Consider the following 24,106-nt stretch of genomic DNA (forward strand, 5'->3'; position numbering starts at 1 on the left):
ATGGGGCAGAGTATTATAACTTACTAGAGATATTCACTCTAACTGCTGAATATATTCCTTGCTGGTTTGTCTCCGCTTTCTGAGTCCTACAGTTAACTGTAAAACTAAGGTCTTGCAGATACTTGAACCTTTTTGTGGAAGGATATGCTAACCATCACAAGGTTGTCCAGCACCAATCCCACTTCCCTCTTATTCCATTCCAATTAACCCCACTTCCCTTTTGGCAGACAACTTCTCTTCTACTTGCCAAACTCCTATAACTTCTATTTCTATTTTCTACTATTCAGTACAGCCTTCTATATTAGAAAGGAATAGCATGCCCTACCAAAAGTAATCTACATTATCTTCTTAAAGTCACTATAGTCTGTATGTAAAATGCTCTTGTTGATAGGAAAAGCACATAAGTAAGACTTTTGGGCAAAACAATAGGACTCCAAGTCAGAGCTCAGTGACTTAAGTCACTTAACATTTCTGTACTTTATTTTCCTCTTTTATAAAATTGGGAGATTGGGCTTTCTTTGGTGATAATTCAGTGGTTCTTAACGTTGACTACATATTTGAATTATCTGGGAATCTTTAAAAAAAAATACCAGTTTCTGGGCCCAACCCTCAAACAATTGAATTAGAATCTGAAGCAGTAGAAATAGGGAGACCCAGGCATCTGTGTATTTCTTTAGCCCCACAAGTGATTGTGATTGGGAACCATTGGGCTAAATGGTCACTAAAGTGCCTTTCTCCTCTGAAATTATGTATTTAGTAGCATTTGATGAGTGTGCACTATGTGCTACTCATTTGTTGGACAATTGAATTCAGATATATAAAATGTATTCTCTTTTAAATCTTAACAGTTGCATTATCCCTAGGTTGAATAGAATCAAGATGATTTAGTATATCAGTCATAAAAGACTGCTTACCATATAATGTGCAACAAGTTCGTAAAATTAAATAAGAAAAGATGAATTTGTAAGAATAGTTCTGCTTATTTTGAAAAAGTGAAAAGGAGAAAAAATGTCTTAGCCCACTCCTTCATATTGCTGTACACAAATTGTATTTGAAAGTAAACGTACTTTTAAAAGAAACCATACAGTACTTACCATTTTTTATAGTAGGACTTTCGCGAGATTAATGGCCATAAACATACATTTTGGACACATAAACATGTGATACTTACATGGTCATTTAAATTGCTGTAATTTATTTTAAAGTCATGCTTAGTGTGAAATCTCATATTCTCTGGCTTTTTCCTTTCAAATTTTGGATTAATTTCACTTAGGAAAATTATTTTTGTCGAAGAAAATATTTTTATTTCCTTTTAAATTTCTAATTTAAAATTTCTCCTTTAATGACACATCTAAATATTATAATTTTACATGTTATATAAATGTAGGTGTTAAATACATCCTAGAACTTAAATCCTATGTACATCCTGACTTTGCTTAGCCTCTCGATATGAGCTTGATGTAAAAAGATAGTCAGAATTTTTCTAGATTACAGGTTGATAGATCCAGGGAATTAGGATTCTGATTATAATAAATGAAGAAATGTATGGGCTGTTAAATAAGATGAACCTAGTTCACATCTCCCCACCTCCCCCCCACCCTGGCTTACTAGCTGGGAGGCCTTGTTCATTGCCACTCCTGTTATGTTCCTCTACCACTGCCTAAAATGCTCTTCCTTTCCCTTCTGCAAATCCAGATTCTACACTTCCTTTAAAGCTCAACTTCTCCCTCACTTCTCCCAGAAATCATTTTCTATCCATCTAGCATGCAGAGATCCTTCTCTGAAATATTTAAATCCCTGTAGTCTGTTCCCTCAAACGTAAGAGCTAACCACATATTATTATATTCTGCATGTGACTCTCCTCCCACGGGAAATTGGAAGCTCTTCAAGGGAGGTCTTGAGTGTGCTACTTTTTTCTAGACTCTCATCTTCGTAACCTCAGGTACTTGATAAATAATTATTTATATTTTCCCATGTTTGCTTTAATAAACTCCTAAAAGTCTTGCGCCTAAGTCCAGGCTTGTTTTCCAAAGTCACACATATATAGTATAACACCTTTTACCATATATGGAAACAAACTTTAAAAACCTGTTCTCTTTTGCTTCATCCTTACATTAAATATCTTGGATGTCTTTTCAATACTTGAGGAGTACTTTTTTTTTTTTGGTACAAAACCTCCCTTCCTATAAAATTGCCTTGAACCAGGAGATCTTGTGTGGCACACAGTAGGTTGGGGAGATAGAAAGAATGAAGGCAGTCAGACTGTGACAGTTTCTTCACTCCAGAAAGGATTCTGTCTCAGGAGTGGCAAGTCACTTGTCTCTAACTTCTCAGATTTCCAAGAATTCCAGTTCTTGCTTCATTCCTTCTGGTCAAGGATCCCTTCTATTGCCTCCTATGCTAATTGTGTGAAATGTAAGTCACTTGCCGCTCCTGAGACATAATCCTTTCCTGGAGTGAAGGGCACTTTCTTTCACTGCATCCCTGGGCAGTGTCCTCTTCAAATACATTTCTCCAGCAGTGACTAATGAAGTGAGCAGTAGACACTCTAGAAGTGAGCTATAAAGTGTTGTTGCTAAAGCTGTGTCCTGTCTGTTTACAGTGGGTGAGCAGACAGTTGTGCGGAGCTTTCCCATTGCCTCCATCACCAAGGAGAAGAAGATTACAATGCAGAACCAACTACAGCAGAACATGCAAGAAGGACTGCAGATCACATCAGCATCTTTTCAGGTATTAAAAAAGGAAGCCATTGTTTTACTATTCAAAAATTTTCAAAAGTCAAATGATATTGTGGCCATTTTCTGTGGTCATGTGCTCAGAAGTTACGAGGATGAGAATGGGGAAGATCATAGGCTCTGAGAGGGTAATCATCAACTCAGTAAACTCATGAATGGTATTGGATTTAATCCCTGGAGCCCCTTAGTGAACTCAGAGTACCAACAGATACTCAATAATGAGTGATCTTAGAAACTTAGACACATACAATTGGTTCTTATTCTTTCCCAAGTTGTACCTCAGTACCTGTTTGATGAAGCCTTTAGATAAAAAGCAGTTGTCTTGGCATCTGTTTTGAAGGAAACGCCCTGTGGCTGTTCTGTGGAGAGATAAAAAGTATAGCTAGGGCTAAAGTTCTATTGGTACTAGTTGCATACCCCTGATAAAGCAAGAGGTTTCCCAGGGGTTTATGACTATGTCAGAACTTTGTAGAATTACTGATGCAAACCAGACCCTGGAAGAAGTGACCTTTTCTTAGTTTTTCCTTTTTTTAAATTCTCAGTTTGTAATATTTTGCTTTTCTTATTCTTCATCACTTTTCAGATTTCAGTTCTTGCCTCATACCTTCTAGTCAAGGATCTCTCCTATTGGCTTCTGTGCTAATTGTGTGAAATGTAAGGCTGCTGATCTTTAGGCTCCAGACCTCTCATCACCTGAAAACATTGGCTGCCTAAGGATTTCCTCACTGTTCCAACTTCCAAAGAACTCCACACTTGAATATTGCCTAGCTGTACTGATTAGGATTCTAGTCAAATGGATTTTTTTTCTTCCTACATTTGTTGTATCTGGGTAGGAAGAGTCCTTATTAGGCCAAACTCTCTATCTGGAACCAACCAGTTGAGAAATGAGAAGGGCATGTTTGCTAGTACAATTCCCTATCCCATTGTAGAAGAAATAATCTTAAAGAAACTGACTTGAAGATGCATGATTTTCCTTGCCAACTAGCCATTTATGTCAAGTAAACCTTTTTGAGCCTTTTATTTTTAAAAATTTAAAAATTATGTGCATGTTATCCAAAGTCCCTTCAACCTCCAGTCTTGCCATTTTGTGTTATTATATTCTGTTGTTTGGGGGAAAGTTGCCTGGAAATCCTTAATGCTTCTTTTGTGTTTAATCTCTTTTGCTTCTAGTTGATTAAGGTAGCATTTGATGAAGAAGTCAGTCCAGAAGTAGTAGAGATCTTTAAGAAACAGCTGATGAAATTCCGTTATCCTCAGTCCATTTTCAGCACCTTTGCTTTTGCTGCTGGACAGACTACCCCACAAATAATTTTACCAAAACAGAAGGAAAAGAACACTTCTTTTCGGTAAGAAGAAAGACGAGTCTGTTAATTTCAGCCCTCCCATAATTGATTGCAAAAGGAGTGACCTATCCTTTGTGTCCAGGTGTAAGCAATTGCTCTTTTCATTCACTGTTCTGTTTCTGTCAAGCCCATGGGGCCAAGATCATAAAGTTACAGAACAGCAACATTGATAAATGTAGCAAGTTTCAAACACTAAAAGCTATCAGAGGCTTTGACTGTCATGTCCATTGCTCACAATCCTTTTTTAGAATGTGAAATTCTATTTTCTCTTTTTTCCATATTGATCACTTTCTAAATGCTTTTGACCAATTTCTTCAGCTTTTATTAATATCCAGGCCCAGTGGACAGATTTGCTTTTATCTAGAAACAGGAGGCTTTATTTTCTGTTTTACGTAACTCTTTTGAACCTTCCAAACTTACAGAAAATTCGTAACAGTAGTACAAAGAATTTCTGTATATATTTTACCCAGATTCACCAATAGTTTCTACTTTGGTCCATTTGTTTATCATTCTCTCTCTTATATATACACATATTTTTTTTTTGAGCCATTTGAGTTAGATATAAGATGTCCTTTTATCCTTAAGTACATCACATAAATACGTTAAGTAATGTATTTATCCTTAAATATATTTCCTAAGAACAAAGACATTATCTTTTTATTTGTTTTATTTTTTAAATTTATTTATTATACTTTAAGTTCTGGAATACATGTGCAGAACACACAGGTTTGTTACATAGGTATACATGTGCCATGGTGGTTTGCTACACCCATCAACCCGTCATCTAGGTTTTAAGCCCCGCATGCATTAGGTATTTGTCCTAATGCCCTCTCTCCCCTTGCCCAACATTATCTTACATAAGCACAGTAATCAATACCGGAAAATTTAATTAATATAAAACTTTTACCTAACCCAGAGTCTATATTCACATTGTGTTAATGATCCTTTTTTAGTTTAGAACCTAAACTTTTTTATTCCTGGTCCAGGATCTAATCCAGGATCAGGCATTGCATTTGGTTGTCATATTTCTTTAGTATGAACCCTTATTTTCTAGAAAGTTTTTAGAAATTTATGTTGAAAGTTTTAAACTTCAGTTATTACAAAATAACAATTGTTTTAAGTTATCTTCCATCAGTGATAAAATATAAGGGCTAAAATTTCATTCATTGTTAACCATGTAGAATGTGGGCATCTGCCAATACAAATTATAATACTAGGGAGAGCTTTACAGACTTTGGAAAAGAGGCCTTTCCTTTTGCCTGAAAGAAGGGTAGATTGGGGATTATAGAAGATTTGAGGTTTCAGACAGTATATTATTTCTCAGTTGCACAGCTAGCCACCTGTATTACCTGGTAAGCAAAGGAGACCAGAAATATCCAGGTATGGTACGCTGAAGCATGACCAAGTTTCTAGGGATTTACAGCAGTGGACCAAGCATCTTGTCTTAGCACCATAGGGTTGCAGAGGAGCCTATGATGTTTGTTATCTCAGCCTTCAATGGAAGAGACAAAGCTTTGTGTGATATTTTACATTTACAAACTATCAGAAACATGTATATTTATATTAGTTTCAGAAATATATACCTGTATCAAGCCTGTTGTATCAGCTGCAACAGAGATATAGCAATTTGAAAATTTTAAGAGTTGCCTGGGTATATGAAACAAAAGATATAGCTTTAGCTAGGAAAAAATTTCAAAACTCCCATAGAGTTTAAGTTATACCTGGTGTTACAGCTCTTTTGGAATTTGTCTAGCGGGCTTTCCATTTTTTGCCAGAAAGCCCACTAATAAAAATTTAAAAATAAAAATAAAAGTTATACAAGTGACTTACAATAGGTTTAATTTAGCAAATATCAGTATTTTATGCTTCCCAGCAGTTATCTCAAACTTGTTTCATAACCTTCAGGTTTACATTGCAAATAACTAAAGACGGAGTCTGGTGAAACTGACCATAAAAGAAGCCTTATCACTTTTTACTGAATGGCAGGAAAACACCAGAAGAGTTCTTTGTGATAGAGAAGAATATAATCAAGAACAGTCTTCAGAATCTTCACCTCCATCTGATTAGTCAGGAAATAGGTTCTCTGTTTAATTCTCTGGATTGCCTAGATTTTCTGTCAGCAAGAAGGGGTAAATTGTTTGAATAAATAAAGTACTTTTAGTTCCAAATGATTTACATCTTAATTTCCCTTTAATTAAAGCTGATTCTCAAAAGGATACTCAAGTTTCTGATTTATTTTTATCCTCTCAAAAAAGGGAAATTATATTATTTTTCTATGCTTCTTAAGGTTTACAGCTAATTAGAGTCAGGACATCACATATACACACTTAAAACAGTTAAGAAATAAGCAAATGTGTTGCCAACTATGAAGGTCATATGATCTCAGAGAAAGTCTTGGGAGTTGGTAGAAAGAGAGTTTGAGTAAGTAGAGAAGCAGGCAGGCTAGCTTTCCATGTAGGAGGACTCCAACAAGCATGCTTTGTGGGAACTGTGGTAGGGACAGTGGCATGGGGATAACCAGAGTGGGTTCAGGGCAGTCCTCCCCAAAAAGCCAAACCAAGGAGTTTACATTTGGGGTGATAAGTAGTTTGCGTCTCACTTTACGTTTTCCTGCACGTTTTGCCTAAGACAGTGTCCTGACGACAATGATGTTTTATGGGAAATTAGTCTACTGCCGTATTAAAAATAACCTAAAGAAGGAGAGGCTTAACAAAAGTCTGGACCAGTAGTGGCTGTGGGAAAGGAAAAGAAACAATTTGAGCTAAGTAGGTATCAACAATACAAGTAGTGCTTTTATATTAAGTTGACATTCTTTTTGGTTTTATAACTTGTAGTACCTTCTCAAAAACAATTGTGAAAGGTGCCAAAAGGGCAGGGAAAATGACAATTGGACGGCAATATTTACTGAAGAAGAAGACAGGGACAATTGTGGAAGAAAGAGTAAATCGTCCTGGATGGAATGAAGATGATGATGTATCTGGTATGTGAGAACTTGAATTTCCTTCATGATTCAACTTTCCTATATGAATAAGAGACTAAGATGTAGTTGCGCTTAAATTTTGATTCACGAAAACCTAGATCTCATGAGAAGATGGAAGCACTTACCAGCTTCTTAGAACTAAGGGGAAAATATTTTCCCAGTATTCCATTGTTCAGGTAATATTTTGTTAAATTATACTTCTTCTTTACTAAATCCATACAGCTAATTGGTCATTTTTATGTGGGTCTCATTAAAAGAAGAAAGAAGGAAACCTCACTGCATGGGAAATTTAGGTATAGGGTAGTCCCCTGTATCTTATTCTTCTAGAATAAGAATTTAAGGTAAGGACATTGAACATTTCAAGTTGAAGATTTCAGTTTTTGGTAAGAACATTGCTGGTGCTCTTAATCAAAATGGGGGACCTAAGATGAAGGAACACTTAGGTCATAAGAAAAAATACTTGCTAAATATTTGAAAGAACAGCTACAATACCTCTGAGTGGGAAAAATAGAGGCAGAAAGCTAGTAGCAAAATGTCTGAGTGACTGTTTCCCGTTCTTAACCCAGTATCAAATATGCTATGGAATCAGCGCTACAGAAAAGGTGATATAATGGGAGGCAGAATGCCATTACACCCTTTTTTTCCCCTCAGGATCTTAGAATCAGTCACAAGTGGTTATGCAAGAACTACTACTACTAACAACAACATTTTTAAAAAGAAACCTCATCTTTAGAGAAAGCACTGGCTAACAGGTCTCCATTTTCAGTTGCTGGGATAAAGAACCTATGTGGGCTGGGCACAGTGGCTCATGCCTATAATCCCAGCACTTTGGGAGGCTAAGGCAGGCAGATCACTTGAGGCCAGGAGTTCGAGACCAGCCTGGCCAACATGGCGAAACCCTGTCTCTACTAAAAATACAAAATTTTAGCCAGGCATGGTGGCATGCACCTGTAGTCCCAACTGCTCAGGGGGCTGAGGCATGAGAATTGCTTGAACTTGGGAGGAGAAGGTTGCAGTGAGCCAAGATGGCACCACTGCACTCCAGCCTGGGTCGGACAGAGCAAGACTCTGCCTCAAAAAATAAAAATAAAAAAGAACCTATGTGGTTTTGTATGTATGTATGCATGCCCTGGGTGAGAATGTGTACATACAAGCTTGCCTCTGGGGGCAGTGAAAATACCCACCATTACATTACTGAAATAACCATTTGTTGGAACCCTGATCTTTTCGCAGTCGTATGTCAAGCCATAAAAATATTATTGCTACCCATCACTATTGACTCTTCTAACTCAATTTTTTTATGTTTCATGGAACAAAACTTATTATTCTATGATAATTATTCTACTAAAAGACAAAATTATATAATGTTCTTTGCTCCTCTGAAAATAAAAGGCCAACACAGAATTGATACCTGATTGTATTGCATTGTGAAGTTCACAAATTGAAACACGAATTAAAGTTCACAAATTGAAACGCAGCTGTTGATTTTCTGCTTTTTAAAAATATATTTTAATGAAAGAGGGCCATAGCTTTACCTGCACATTAGTACTTTGAGTACATTTTCAAAAACTTTGAAAGCTTGATTTGATGTCTCTTACTTTCAAAATAAATAAGGAAGTAAATTAGGACAGTTTTTAACATGGAATTTGTTTGTTTTTTTCAGTTAGAACATGCAGTACCAATTAGGAATGTCCTTTTAAAAAAAAAAGCCTCCCTAAAATATTTGATTATTGAGTAAATTCTTCCACATCTAAAATCGTAAAGGATTCTGTAACCTGTGATTGTAAAACTGTGAGGGGGTTTCCCACGTACACCACATCCTCTAACAAAAATATTTCCAGGAAAAAAGTGTAACTTCCTTATACCTCTCTGAGGAAATACAGTTCTTTTTCCCTCTAATGAACTTCTGGTTAATCCAGAAATTTCTAATAAAAGCTTATGGTCTGAAAAGTAAACTGAAATCTGGATGATGAGCTTGTATAGTGATTATACGAAAGACAAATTTTACTGATGGGTTAGCCTCTGACAAACTTTGGGTGTTTGTATAGAGTCCTAAATGGAAATCACTGCAATTTGACAATAAGCAAGCCTGCGTGAAACAGAACAGTGTAGGTAATGAATTCAAAATTGTATTGTTTTTAGAAATTATTTAAAGGTATTATTTTCCTGACATTTTTTAGTTGAATTACTGATATTTTATTTCTTGACTATTCATTACACTTTTAATTTATGTTTATTTAAGTGTGATCCCTCACAGAAGTTATATGATTTAATTTGTGATATACATAATACTTGTCATCCTAATATAAACCTGTCTTGGTGTAAGGGTCTTCTTCAAAAGGAAGTGGGACTTTTTTGGGGTTTTTTTGTTTGTTTGTTTGTTTGTTTGTTTGTTTTTGAGACAGAGTCTTGCTCGGTTGCCCAGGCTGCAGTGCTGTGGCACAGTCTCAGCTCACTGCAACCTCCGCCTCCCGGGTTCCAGTGATTCTCCTGCCTCAGCCTCCCAAGTAGCTGGGATTACAGGTGACTGCCACCACGCCAGGCTAATTTTTTGTAGTTTTAGTAGAGATGAGATTTTACCATGTTGGTCAGGCTGGTCTTGAACTCCTGACCTCGTGATCCGCCTGCCTCGGCCTCCCAAAGTGCTGGGATTACAGGTGTGAGCCACCATGCCCAGCCCAAAAGGAAGTTTTTAATCCTGTGCTTTGAGCTAATCATTTCTTTAATATCTGTCTCTACCATCCCAGTTTCAGATGAGAGTGAGCTCCCCACAAGTACCACCCTGAAGGCCTCCGAGAAGTCTACAATGGAGCAGTTGGTGGAAAAGGCTTGTTTCAGAGACTATCAGCGTTTAGGTTTAGGAACCATAAGTGGCAGCTCTTCCCGTTCAAGACCCGAGTATTTTCGAATTACTGCCTCCAACAGGATGTATTCACTCTGCCGGAGGTAAGTGTGTCAGTGGGCTCCAAAAAGAGGTCTTCTTTCCTTTCTTCTCATTTGAATCTTTAATAGGCCATTTGCATCCATAGCCCTGAGATAGATAAAAATGCCTGAAAATAAGAACAGGGTTTCCAGGATATGAGCAAGCATCTCATTGGCATTTTTGGAACAATTACCTTACTGAAAGTACCTCCACTAGGTAAGAAAGTGAAAGGTAAACTACTCACCCCTCTATGAATTTCTCTTGTCTCTCTCTTCCCAGTTTACTTCTTTTCTAGCATGACTAAAGATAACTTGAAGAACAGGATTTTCCCAGGCCAATAGAAGACATGAAAGTCTTTTGTAGGCTGGGGAGCCACAAACTCTTTCTATAAAGGGTCAGTTGGTAAATATTTTCAGTTTATGAGCCATAGAGTCTCTTGTTGCAACTATTCAAGTGTGCCGCAAAAGCAGCCACAGAGAGTGAGGAAATGAGTGGGCATGGCCATTTGTGGCCCACAGGCTATAATTTGCTGACCCAGGTGTAGGCAAGGGTTTCTTATGCCGTCTAACTGGAATGTTTTCAAGGGAATATTACTTAAAGGATGTAAATAAAGAGACATTTTCTTTTTCCTGTTCTTGTCATCTCTTACTGTTTTTCGAATATTTTGAGCCTTATTCCATGCTTTACTATATGTAAATATGTATTTTCTAAAATTACGTTTTCACCATTCACAAGTTTAGTCATTTTCATCTCTAGGTAAGTTGTTTTCTTTGCATTTATAAATTCCTGCCTAAACAGCTGTGAAAGCACTTTGTAAATTGTAAGCTTTGTACATATTTTAGAAAGTTGTCTTAATGTTACTGTTGGTTTCAACCCTGTTGCTCTTAAAGATAGATATGTCATTTTAAATGACAATTTAAGTTTACAAATATTAATATGAAACTTGAGAAACAAGTTGGGAATATAGTTTTGAGATTGTGGCCAAATAAACATTTTGAATGAAGTTCTGAAAAATTGGGACTCTCAGTATGCAGTAATTTTTCTGGAATTCTCTGTCATTCTAACTAAATTTTCTCTGAAGATGTCATGTTGTTGGGGTATGATTTCCTGATGTTTGGAAAGTTTGCTATCAAAATTATGCCAGCCATTGAGAAAACAGACTCATTTATCATTCCAATCTGTCAGAAATAAAATAAAATTTTAGTAGATGACTTATTAGAACACTGTTTATAAAGCATTTATGGTGGTAAAAAGTAATATATATCCATTAAGTTTTAGCAGGAAGGAAACGGAATAAAAAATAATCCAAAAGAAGGCAAGAAAGGAAAAAAAAAAGGGGACATAGAACAAATGGAATAAATAACAAGTACTAAGATGGTAGATTTAAATTCAAATATATCCATAATTGCATTAATTATTAATTGACTAAATGTTCCAATTCAAAGAGAGAGATCAGGCTTTGCTTTAAAAAAAAAAAAAAAAAGTGGGCACAGTGGCTCATGCCTGTAATCCCAGCACTTTGGGAGGCCAAGACGGGTGGATCACGAGGTCAAGAGATGGAGACCATCCTGGCCAACATGTATCTACTAAAAATACAAAAATTAGCTGGGCATGGTGGTGCACACCTGTAGTCCCAGCTACTCGGGAGGCTGAGGCAGGAGAATCACTTGAACCCTGGAGGCGAAGGTTACAGTGAGCCGAGGTCACGCCACTGCACTCCAGCCTGGTGACAGAGCAACACTCTGTCTCAAAAAAAAAAAAAAAAAAGGCTTTCTGCTGCTTTTTAAGGGACAAATCTAATATACAAGTATGTAAAAAGGTAGAAAGTAAAAGGATAGAAAAAATATACCACACAAAACTAACTTTAAAAAAAGTTGTTGTCACTATATGAATATCAAAGTGACTTTAAAAGCAATAAGAAAGGGTGGTTCATAATGACAAAAGGTTTATTTTACACACAGTAATTCATTAAGACCAAATGGAGTTTATTACAGGAATAGAGTACTGGTTTGACATCTGAAAATCAGTCAGTGTAATTTACCACATTAACAGAATTAAAAAGAAGTTTATTATATAAAGAAAAGCATTTTGGAAATGCAAAGTACACTTATGAGTTTTATTTATGTGAATTTATGTATGTAAATTCTATATTTTTGTCACATTTATGACTTTTAGAAAAAAGCTCTCAGCAAAATATAGTAAGAATGAGCTCCCCATGAGTAGCGCCCCGAAGGCCTCAGAGGCATCTGCAGTGGAACAGTGGGTAGCTCCTTAATCTTCCGTCTTAGAAATCCTACAAGGAAATTACTTATCTTAAAAATAAATAAAATATTAAAAGCTTTTTCTCTGAAATCCGGACAAGGATGCCCATTATCACCATTTCTATTCAGTGTTGTAGTAGAGGTCTTAGGTAGTGCAGAGAGACAAGAAAAGTAATAAAAGGTATAAAGATTGAAAAGAAAGAAATAAAACTGCCATTACTCACAGATGACCAAAATGCACATGTAGAAAATCTGAAGGAATCTACCCATAAACTTTTAAAATTATTAAGTGGACTTAGTACAGGGTCACTGATAAGGTCACTAGTACAAGGTCATTTACAATAATTAGTCATATATATACTAAAAACATTATTACAAAATGAAATTTTCAAAAAGTGATGCTGTTTTGGTACTATTCCTACTATTTACAGTAGCACTAAAAAACATTACTTAGATGAATCTAATAACCTGTGCAAGACCTCTACATGGAATACTTAAAACAATATTGAAGATCATTGAAGAGCTAAATAAGTAGATATTTCAGGTTCTTAGATTAGAATATTCAATATTCTAAAACTGAAGTTTCCTGAAATTGTTCTATAGAATCAACAGAGTCCCAATCTCAGCAAAGTGTTAATGGAAACTGAAAAGGTAATTCTAAGAGTTACATAAAAATGCAGAAGACAAAGAGTAGCCAAGTATTACAGAATAATACTATAGGATGTCAAGACTTTTTATAAAGCTACAGTAATTAAGACAGTATAGGATTGACATGAGAATGAACAAATTGACCAGTGGAGCAAAATAGGGAATATATTAAACAGAAACACCCCAACATATGTGGATACTTGATTTAAGATAAAAATAACACAAGAGCAGCGGATAGAAGATGTTTTTTTCAATAAAGGATGCTGGGAAAAATTAATCTTGACCTCTACCTTATACCATTTACAAAAGTTAATTCCCATTGACATATAGATCTATATGTAAAAGGGTAAAACAATAAAACAATAGGTTTGTTATTAAGGTTAAAACAAACTTAAAACAATAAAGCTTCTAGAAGATAAGAGAATGTCTTCATGACCTTGAAGTATAGGGAAAGATTTCTTGGGATGGGAAAAACATTATCTATAAAGTAAAAAATTAATAAAGTTAGAACTTCTGTATATCAGGAGATATCATCAAGAGAGTAAAAAGGACTATAAGTTGGTTAAATAACTTTGGAAAGTTGTCTAATGCTATCTAAACATTTAAACATCTACTGAACATATTCATAACCTATTACCTAGAAATTCTCCTCTTAGGTGGAGTAGAATTTCTAACAGAAATACATACGTGCTCCCAAAAGACATCTACAAGAATGTTCATGGCAACATTCTTAATAATTAAAAAAACTAGAAACTACTCAAAATCAACAAGAGAGTAAATAAATGGTATTATACTCACACAGTGAAATACTATACAGTAATGAAAATGAACAAACTACACATGAGTACAATAACACAAGTGGATCTCATAAACATAATATTGAGCAAAAGAAGCCAAACATGAAAGAATAAACTCTGTTGATTCCCTTTATCTAGAATTCAAAAAGAAGCGAAACTCATCCACATTGTTAGCATTCAGGACAGTAGTAATAGACGGAGTCTCGCTGTGTCTCCCAGGCTGGAGTGCAGTGGCGTGATCTCGGCTCACTGCAAGCTCCGCCTCCCGGGTTCACGCCATTCTCCCGCCTCAGCCTCCCAAGTAGCTGAGACTACAGGCGCCCGCCACCACGCCCGGCTAGTTTTTTGTATTTTTAGTAGAGACGGGGTTTCACCATGTTAGCCAGGATGGTCTCGATCTCCTGACCTCGTGATCCACCCGCCTCGGCCTCCCAAAGTGCTGGGATTACACGCTTAAGCCACTGCGCCCGGCCTTTTTTTTTTTTTTTTTTGAGACACGGTCTTGCTCTGTCTCCCAGGCTGGAGTGCAGTGATGCGATTCCAATTCACTGCAGCCTCAACCTCCCTGGCTCAGGCGATCCTTCCATCTCAGCCTTCTGAGTAGCTGGGACTAGGCGCATGCCACCAAATCTGGCTAATTTTCTTTTTACTTTATTTATTTTTGTAGAGAAGAGGTCTCACTATGTTGCCCAGGCTGGTCTCGAACTCCTAGGCTCAAGCAATCCTCCCAGCTCAGCCTCCCAAGTGCTGGGATTACAGGTGTAAGCCACTGTGCCAGGCAGGATAGTGGTAATCTTTAAGAAGGAGGAAGAAATAGTGACTGGGAGGAAATACTAGATCTTGGATGCTTGTAGTGGTCCATTTCTTGACCTAGGTGGTAGTGATATCACCTAGATTTTGAGCACTTGTATGTGAATTATGCTTGAATTAAAAAGTTTCCACAACAGCTTCTGAAGCCTAGTCTACCTCTTGAGAGTTAACTGTGGAGCCCAGAGCTGAAGGCTCTGAGTAGTGGGTTAGGATGGGAAATTGATATCTTTCATTATGAAATGAGACTGGTACTGAGAGTAGCTTCTATTGGTCTTTAGGCTTCACACTATTTGCCCCAGCACTAGGGGCTATCCAGCTGTCATGCAAGCCCGCGTCAGGAAGCAGGAGAGAGTCGTAGATCTTATATGTAACAGAGCATGGTCTGTGTGTAGTGCTCATTCACAGTGCAAGGAGATGAAGGGCAGGGAGTGAAGGAGTGTGCTCCTTCTTTACCAGTTATTGAAGTAGCTCCTGGAGCCATTAAACATTACTCCCTTATCTAATACACACTGTATCTTGAAGCAAGTTGGGAAAAACTGATATTCAGGTGGAGATAGAGGGTCCTAATCATGGAACTGCCTTTTCAGTCTTCATGAGTGACTATGACTGTAGCTTGGTCTTTTCATCAGTTTGTGGTATTAGAAAAATTCAGGTCACAACTTCCTAGAGCACCAAAGCCCTAGGCTTTCCAAATGCTTCTAAGGTATCATTGGTTAAGTATGGAAAGTTAATTTGGCATTCAGTAAAGTAGTTGAAGGTTATGATTTATGTGACCATAAACTAGATTTCCTCTCCCTCCTCTCGGCACTGGTTCTTATCAAGATAAGGGATAAGAAGTTCTGGAAATGGATAGTGGTGGTAGTTGCACAACATTGGGAATGTACTAAATGCCACTGGTTTGTACACATAAAAAAGGATAGCATGAATCCCAGCACTTCGGGAGGCCAAGGTGGGCGGAGCACCTAAGGTCGGGAGTCCGAGACCAGCCTGACCAACATGGAGAAACCCCAGCTCTACCAGAAATACAAAAATAGCCGGGTTTGGTGGCGCATGTCTGTAATCCTGGCTACTCGGAAGGCTGAGGCAGGAGAATTGCCTGAACCCGGGAGGCAGAGGTTGTGGTGAGCCGAGATCGCACCACTGCACTCCAGCCTAGGCATAAAGAGCGAAACTCTGTCTCAAAAAATAAATAAAAAATAGAATAAATAAATAAGGATACCATGGGCCGGGCACAGTGGCTCATGCCTGTAATCCCAGCACTTTAGGAGGCCGAGGCATGTGGATCATCTGAGGTTGGGAGTTCAAGACCAGCCTGACCAACATGGAGAAACGTCTCTGCTGAAAATACAAAATTAACCAGGCATGGTGGCACATGCCTGTAATCCCAGCTACTCGGGAGGCTGAGGCAGGAGAATTGCTTGAACCCTGGAGGCAGAGATTGTGGTGAGCCGAGATCGCGCCATTGCACTCCAGCCTGGGCAACAGAGTGAAATTCTGTCTCAAAAAAAGGATAACATGGTAAATTTTATGTTAGGTATATTTTACCAAAATTTAAAAATCACCAGCCGGGCGTGGTGGCTCATGCCTGTAATCCCAGCACTTTGGGAGGCTGGGGCGGGCTGATCACGAGGTCAGGAGATCGAGACCATCCTGGTCAACACGGTGAAACCCTGTCTCTACTAAAAATAAAAAAAAATAGCCGGGCGTGGTGGCAGGTGCCTGTAGTCCCAGCTGTTCGGGAGGCTGAGGCAGGAGAATGGCGAACCCGGGAGGTGGAGCTTGCAGTGAGCCGAGATCACGCCAATGCACTCCAGCCTGGGTGACAGAGCAAGACTGCATCTAAAAATATATATATATATCACCAAAAAAAAGATATAGGCTTAGTAGTTAGGAGGTTATAAATACAAAATCTGTTTAGTGTAATATTTCTAAGTAAACTAAAAAGGGAAATGACTCTGAAACCTGCCTATCTTCTTGCATTTATTAATCTGTATGTATTCTTAAATGTTATTTTCCCAGCATCATATCCTGTAACTTTATAAGCTAGTATTTTGAAGTAAGTATCAACATGTAGTGTTATTAACTATTTAAACTCATTTGACATTTGAACATATTGTTCTCATGCCAAAAATAATTTGGTTTTGGTTTTTAGCCTTTCACCATCTCAGGCAGTCTAATATTGGCATGCTCTATTCTCTGATATCATCTCAGTGATCTGTGAATTGTTGACAGTTTGACTTGTCATTCTCATAAGGTTGACATTAATCCGGTAATCTTACAATCTTTATTTCAAGTTGTGGAAAAGTAATGTATAAGGCAAGTTCAACAGAGGCCTTTTAAAGAATTCTACATAATATTTTTATTTTCTAAACTTATTCAGCAGAAGTCTGCAATATCAGTGAAAGGGGCTTTTTCCAAAAAAGACTACAGATCAGTGGATGAGTTAGCTATTTTCACCATCTAGGGATTTTCTTCTCAATCCCTGAAGAATTCAGGAGTTGAAACTAAGTTCCATATTTGAAATATGTTGACCAGGCACAATGGCTCATGCCCATAATCCCAGCACTTTGGGAGGCTGAGGAAGGAGGATCGCTTGAGCCCAAAAATTTGAGACCAGCCTGGACAACAAAGTGAGACCCTGTCTCTACAAAAATAAAAATTAAATTAAAAAAGAAAAGAAATATATCTTACCCTTCAACTAATATGTTTCTGAATCTTAGAAAATTACTATGATATTAATATTCAATTTCTTATATTCTCTCTCTCCCTCTTCTCTCATTTCTTTCCCCATCTCTTCCCCTCTGCTCCTTCCCCCAATCATTCCCTTCTCCCTTCTATGTCTCTGAAGCTATCCTGGCCTTTTAGTTGTACCTCAAGCTGTACAGGACAGTAGTTTACCGAGAGTAGCTCGCTGCTATCGACACAATCGCCTGCCTGTTGTATGTTGGAAGAACTCAAGAAGTGGTACTCTGCTCCTCCGATCTGGAGGATTCCATGGGAAGGGAGTCGTTGGTCTTTTCAAATCTCAAAACTCCCCTCAGGCCGGTAAGCATCTCTCTATAACACAATTACCACCCGTTCACATAAGGGTATTACTAAAAATAAAGGAAGTAAAATCTGGGAATGGAACCTTTCATCAAGTCTTGTCTCACACACGAACTTTTCCATTTTGCTACATACAACATGTACAGCTTAAACAAGAACTATACTTGGTAGTGTGAGGCTCCACATTGAATTTGACATCTTAATATGTCTGGTCTGTACTTGGATTTTAATAGAAATTAATATAATAAAGTCTTTGGTCCTAGGCAATTTTCATTCCAGCAAACCAGAGTATCCACAGATGGAAACTAGGTTATACCAATCTTTTTTCTTCTGGGAAGCATCCAAATACATTTAACAGCTTCAGAGGCAAGATGAGATTCTGTGCCATATGATATGAGATATCCATCCTCATTCTTACAAGTCATACGCACAAACTAATGACTGCAAATGCTGCTTCAGGGGCTTTCAAGCAAAGAGGTTTTTAGGAAGCTAGCGAAATAATACGTACAGCTGCCCCGTATTCTGAGGCTGCTTGTGAGTACCATGTCTGAGGTCTTGAAGTCAGGAGCTGTGTTTTGCTGACGTTTCTCATAGCTTCTGCCGCATAATAGATACTCAAAAAAAAAATGAAAGAGTGGGCCACTAAGATATCAGATCCAATTTAGGGATGGCTGCGTTCTTCCACCTTTGGAAATGAAGTAAACTCAGAATCTGATTCATCAGGTACAACCATGTGCTTTTTGAAAGTCAGCCAATGTTTTGATCATTAGGTTGACTGAGGGCAGCCTTCCACCTGCCTTGGAGTCTCACTATTGGTGTAATGGAAGGCAATTGACTTTTTACTGTTTCTCCTGTGAAACACTGTGTGCTCCCAAGTCACCTGGTGGGTATATTAGAACATAAGAAGGGGCCAGGTGCAATGGCTCATGCCTGTAGTCCCAGCTACTTGGAAGGCCAAGGTGGGAGGATTGCTTGCGCCCAGGAGTTCAAGACCAGCCTGGGCAACATGGCAAAACCCCATATCTACAAAAAAGTACAAAAATTAGCCGGGAATGGTGGCATGCACCTGAGTCCCAGCTATTCCAGAGGCTGAGGTGGGAGAATTGTTTGAGCCCATGAGGTAAAGGCTATAGTGAGGCACAGTTGCGCCACTGCACTCTAGCCTGAAAGAATGAGACACTGTCTCAAAAAAATTAAATAAAATAATAATAAAATAGAACACAAGTGTATATAAGTTATGTAAAATGAGCAAATGATGTTAGGAGCACCGATAAGTGTATCGCTAAGCTTTTAGTTGGAAAACAATTGAAACTTATTCTACTGGTTGCTGATTTTTTTAAATTTAATTTAAATTTACTGTATTTCATATTCACCTCACACCTTTACTCACAACTAATATCTTTTTTTGTTTGTTTTTTGTTTTTTTGTTTGTTTTGTTTTTGTTTTGAGACGGAGTCTCACTCTGTCGCCCAAGCTGGAGTGCAATGGCACGATCTTGGCTCACTGCAACCTCCGCCTCCCAGGTTAAAGCGATTCTCCCACTTCAGCCTCCCAAGTAGCTGGGATTACAGGCGCCCACCACTACGCCTGGCTAATTTTTGTATTTTTAGTAGAGACGGGGTTTCACCATGTTTGTCAGGCTGGTCTCGAACTCCTGACCTCAGGTGATCTGCCCGCCTTAGCCTCCCAAAGTGCTGGGATTACAGATGTGAGCCACCGCGCCCTGCCGACAACTAATATCTTTGAAATTGCAATGCATCTTACAGTTGATGTGATCAGAAAGAATAGTGTCATAGTTTAAATGGCAGTGTTTTTTATTGATAAGCAGTGTTTATTCTTAGACAATAAACTAACAGTGCATCTTAGAATTGAAGACATATTAAAGTTGATAAAATACAATAATGCTAATTATTTATTTTCTATTCAGATTGTAAGAAAATTTATGAATATCTATTGTCCTTGTAGTGAGTCCATCCCCTATTCCTCTTTTAAAATGTCTGGGCCGATTTCAGTGATTCTGTTTTGCTTCACCCAAACCAGGCTCATATGCCCATCAACCCAGAATTGCTCTCACAATTATGTATACTTTTTGCTCCTCGTTTAGACGGACCAGGGATTGGCAGTAGTTGCTCCTGTCTTCTCCCCATGTTCTTCCACTCTTCCCTCTACAAATCCTTATAGGCTCATGTCCCCTGGTGGGACTGTGTGGCAAATAATTGAAATAAAATTACTGATATTGGAAAGTTCTTAACTCTACCCATTCTGGGATGTCAAAGGAACCCACTCCCAAACAATAACCTGGTAAGGATGGTTGGAGGATATCATCAAGGAGTTGTTGTTTGTAAATCTTCATTTTAAGTTGCTTGGATAATGAGAAGCTATGCCCTGTGCTTTCAAGCCCAATCTATTCTTGGAAGGATAGCCCTGTGCTGGTTTTCCAGACCTGGGCTCTTTCTGAAAAGATAATGAGGCAATCAAGAAGTAGGTATGGTAAAACCAGCATTACAATGGAGGATTAGCCATTTAATATACTGGCAATCTAAGTGGGGCTGGTTTCTATATTTGGGTGTGGTAACTTGTAGACTATATAGAGAAAAATAAGCATAGATAGATAGATAGATAGATAGATAGATAGATAGATAGATAGATAACTTGTTTTGTTAATACAGAGACAGTTTATTTTATTCAATATATTTTCCTTTTATAGCTCCTACCTCCTCTTTAGAATCTTCCAGTAGCATAGAACAAGAGAAATACTTGCAAGCCTTACTGAATGCTGTTTCTGTCCATCAGAAACTCAGAGGCAACAGCACTCTTACTGTCAGACCAGCCTTTGCTCTATCTCCAGGTAAGACTTGATAATCCTTTTCTTCTTGACAGCTTCTAATGAAAGGTCAATTCTGTTCCCAGGGTTATTTGTACTGTTATTTGTTATTTGTACTGTTCCTTCACCAAGACTTCTTAGAAGTTTTACCCGGAAGGATTATAAGTTTAACTCCTTTTACTTAAAAATCTACTACTATTAATCTCTAGTAAATAGTAACGAACTTTAGAGATTCAGTTTTTTCTTTCTTTTTTTTTTTTTTTAGAGATGGGGTCTCACTATGTTGCCCAGTCTGGCCTCTAACTCCTGGGCTCAAGCAGTCTTCCCACCTCAACCTCCCAAAGTACTGGGATTACAGGTGTGAGCCACCACACCCAGCTCAGTTTTTCCCTTTTCAAAAGAGTAATTGGAGAGGAAGTGAGGAATATAAATAAAGTCACCCTTTATTCCCACATTTATCTTTCATAGACTTTAAAATATTATTATGACATGGAATATGTAAGTGGAACATGTTTATTAAATGTGTATTTATTTAAATCATCATTTATAAGTTTGAAATTCCCAAAATATCTGCAACCTTTATGATTTTCAGTACAGTTTGTTTTCACTGGATTTGGATGAAGCCATTAAGACTTGTACTAATATTCTGTTTCAGTTATCATGTGATGGAACCCCAAAGGGTTCATGTAGAGGTAACCCTAATGTGTTAGACACAGGAGCATGTGACTTGAGAAGTTGGTCTCTTTGGCTTAATCAGCTATTTGAATTAGCTCAACATAAGCAGAAAGTGGCTTTTCTTGTAAAGTAACACCATGCATGCCTTGCTCCATTTATCATTAAATTCTGTGATTGCACTTGCCAAACCTAACTCTCTATAATCTTGCATATGTGTGTTATCTCTGATTAATAATAACATTGCCTTGTTATCTCTAATAAAGCTTTGGGTACTTAAAAGTACAATGTTTGGCAGCAATTAAACATGCTACACATGAAGATAACTTTTTGTCATTTGAGTAATGTTAACCCAAACAACATGGTTTTTGTTCTTCTTTTTGGCTGACTTTAGGGACTGAAAGGAGGACTTCAAGAATGTCCACTGTGCTTAAGCAGGTAGTGCCAGGACATTTGGATGTAAACCCATCCAATAGCTTTGCTCGAGGAGGTTAGTAAGATTGATTTTATAACTGAGCACTGATGCAAGCTTAAAAGCAGAAAGCATTTTTCTAGATAGTTGATATTTTCAATCAACTAATTATGGTTCAAATTGTTCTTAATTACCCTCTTCTGAATGAATGGTCAAATTTATTACTAGCATGATGACAGATGAACTTAGCCTCGTGGGACAAGAAGTATAATAATTGCTGATGTTATATATATTGATAAGTTTGGGAGCATTAGGAGGTAAGGGGAGCATGTCTAAATGACGAGTCAGCCCTGGGAGTACTCCATGATACTCCAGATTTGCAGGGCAGAAAGACCAATCAATCACAGAAGTATAGATAGTTAAGGAGAAGTAATTCCAGATCCAAGGAACTCCAAGTCCTGTTATTTTTGCTCTTGTCCTCTGAAATACTGCTTTGGAGAATAAGACGTCGTGATATCCAGGTAGCTGCTGGCATGAGGAAATAGAGAAAGGCTAAGTATTCGTTCTTTTAAGCTCCATAAGGTCATCCACTTTGTTCTCTGGAAGTTTATGTGAGATTCTTTCACTCTGCAGAGGAAATTCCAGACCAGATTTTTTTTTTTTTTTTTTTTTTAAGACAGGGTCTCACTTTGTTGCCCAGGCTGGAGTGCAGTGGAACTATCATAGCTAACTAACTGCAGCCTCCAACTCCTGGGCTTGAGCAATCCTCCTGCCTCAAGCTCCCAAGGAGCTAAGACTACAGGTGTGTGCCACCACTCCCAGCTCAATTTTTAAAATATTTTTTGGGACAGAGTCTTACTATGTTGCCCAGGCTGGCCTTGAACTCCTGGCCTGAAGCAGTCCTCCCACCTGGGCTTCCCAAAGTGCTGGGATTACAGGCATGGGAAAGCACCTGGCCCCAGATATCTCAACTGTGAAGTCCCACTGTCTCACAATAGAGTCACAGAATCTTAGACTTTTCCTCTCATCCCCATATAATGATGAATAGTCTTAAAAAGATACTAAGTAGGCCGGGCGCGGTGGCTCATGCCTATTATCCCAGCACTTTGGGAGGCTGAGGCAAGCAGATCACCTGAGGTCAGGAATTCCAGACCAGCTTGGCCAACATGGTGAAACCCTGTCTCTACTAAAAATACTAAAATTAGCCAGGCGTGGTGGTGCACGCCTGCAGTCCCAGCTACTGAGGAGGCTGAGGCAGGAGAATCACTTGAACCCGGGAGGCAGAGGTTGCAGTGAGCCGAGATCGCAACATTGCTGGGCAACAAGAGCAAAACAAGAGCCGAGATCACTCCAGCCTGGGCAACAAGAGCAAAATTCCATCTCAAAAAAATTACACACACACATATGTACACACTAAGCAAGTAATCTTGTTTCTGCTTGAATATCATCAGTAATGGGAAACTCATTTCTTCCCCCAAAATAATCCCTTACATTTGGGAGCAACTCTATGTGTTGCTTTCTCATATTGACCACCACTTTGACTTATTGGCCCTAGCTCTATCCTCTGAGGTTAGAACGTAAGTGTAATCTCCCACACCTAAAACCCTTCAGGAAAAACTCTTGTCAGGCTTGCTTTCTACAAAATTCACTCTTTAAAAAATTCACTTTTTTCCCTTTTGAAAACCATACACATCCCCAATATTGGCCCTTTGGATACTTTCTTTTCCTGCCTTTAGTTAACTCTGAATATCCCCAGTTCAAATGGTTGTAGTCCGCTCACCATCCTTATCACTGTGAACACTCCACAGAGTTGAACCCAGCACTCTAGGTGTTCTCACAGCCTAAAACTGCATTCGGCTCCATCACTAGGTTAACCCATGTGGAGATTAATATCATTTGAAGTCCCTGTCTGCTTCATATGTGCTATTGTTCTTAAAAACATACTGGCCTTGATGGTTGCTTTTTGGACCCACTAGCAGTGTTATAACTAGGAAATCTCATGTTTTGGGATGTGGACTGGTATTTTAGACCTTTGGACCCTGATTCTGTCTAGCAGTGCATTTGCTGTTTTGCAAGCCTTTTGTCATCCATACATTTGATGATTGTTCTCATGTGATTCTTTGTTTAAAAAAATGTTGAACAAGCCAGAGCTAAAGACAAAGACCTACAGCAAAATAACATAAACCTCTCTGAAGAAAAAGATCAATCTGTTCATCTATACTGGTTATGAGTCTTCCCACTAAAACTCACCAGGCCCATATTTCTAAATCTCTGTCAGTCATTTTAATCCACTATTTGCCAGTCTTTCAAATAATTAACTGCATCACCAAGGGTTTTATAGTTACTTTGCTGTGACTTATTATAGGAATCAGTGCTTTTTTTTAAAAGTAATTATAAATAGTTCATTGATAATCCATTCCTAGAATTTGGTTCAGAATCAACATAAAGATTCTACTTTACAAAATTCACTTTTTTCCCTTTTGAAAACCATACACATCTCCTAGTGATCATACTGGTTTTTTGGATACTTTCTTTTCCTGCCTCGTCAGAACTTTCTGTAATTGCAAGATTTCCTAAGAGCTTTCAACCTTCTTGAGTCATCTTTCCAATTACTGTGTCAGGCCTTGAAGTCATTGTATTAGTTTCCTAGGGCTGC

General features: G+C 38.1%; 1 protein-coding gene across 1 annotated transcript in view; it reads left to right on the forward strand.

Moving 5' to 3' along the window:
- Positions 1-24,106, forward strand: part of SBF2 (SET binding factor 2) — a 118,810-nt gene that overhangs the window by 46,765 nt on the left and 47,939 nt on the right. Inside the window, exons 7-12 of the mRNA XM_012000212.1 lie at positions 2,603-2,730; positions 3,906-4,081; positions 6,913-7,058; positions 9,806-10,004; positions 17,346-17,542; positions 20,250-20,390. Coding sequence (XP_011855602.1) covers positions 2,603-2,730; positions 3,906-4,081; positions 6,913-7,058; positions 9,806-10,004; positions 17,346-17,542; positions 20,250-20,390 — 987 coding nt within the window. The remainder of the gene's footprint in view (positions 1-2,602; positions 2,731-3,905; positions 4,082-6,912; positions 7,059-9,805; positions 10,005-17,345; positions 17,543-20,249; positions 20,391-24,106) is intronic.

This window comes from Mandrillus leucophaeus, unplaced genomic scaffold (genome assembly GCF_000951045.1).
Source record: "Mandrillus leucophaeus isolate KB7577 unplaced genomic scaffold, Mleu.le_1.0 Scaffold622, whole genome shotgun sequence".
Taxonomy (NCBI): domain Eukaryota; kingdom Metazoa; phylum Chordata; class Mammalia; order Primates; family Cercopithecidae; genus Mandrillus; species Mandrillus leucophaeus.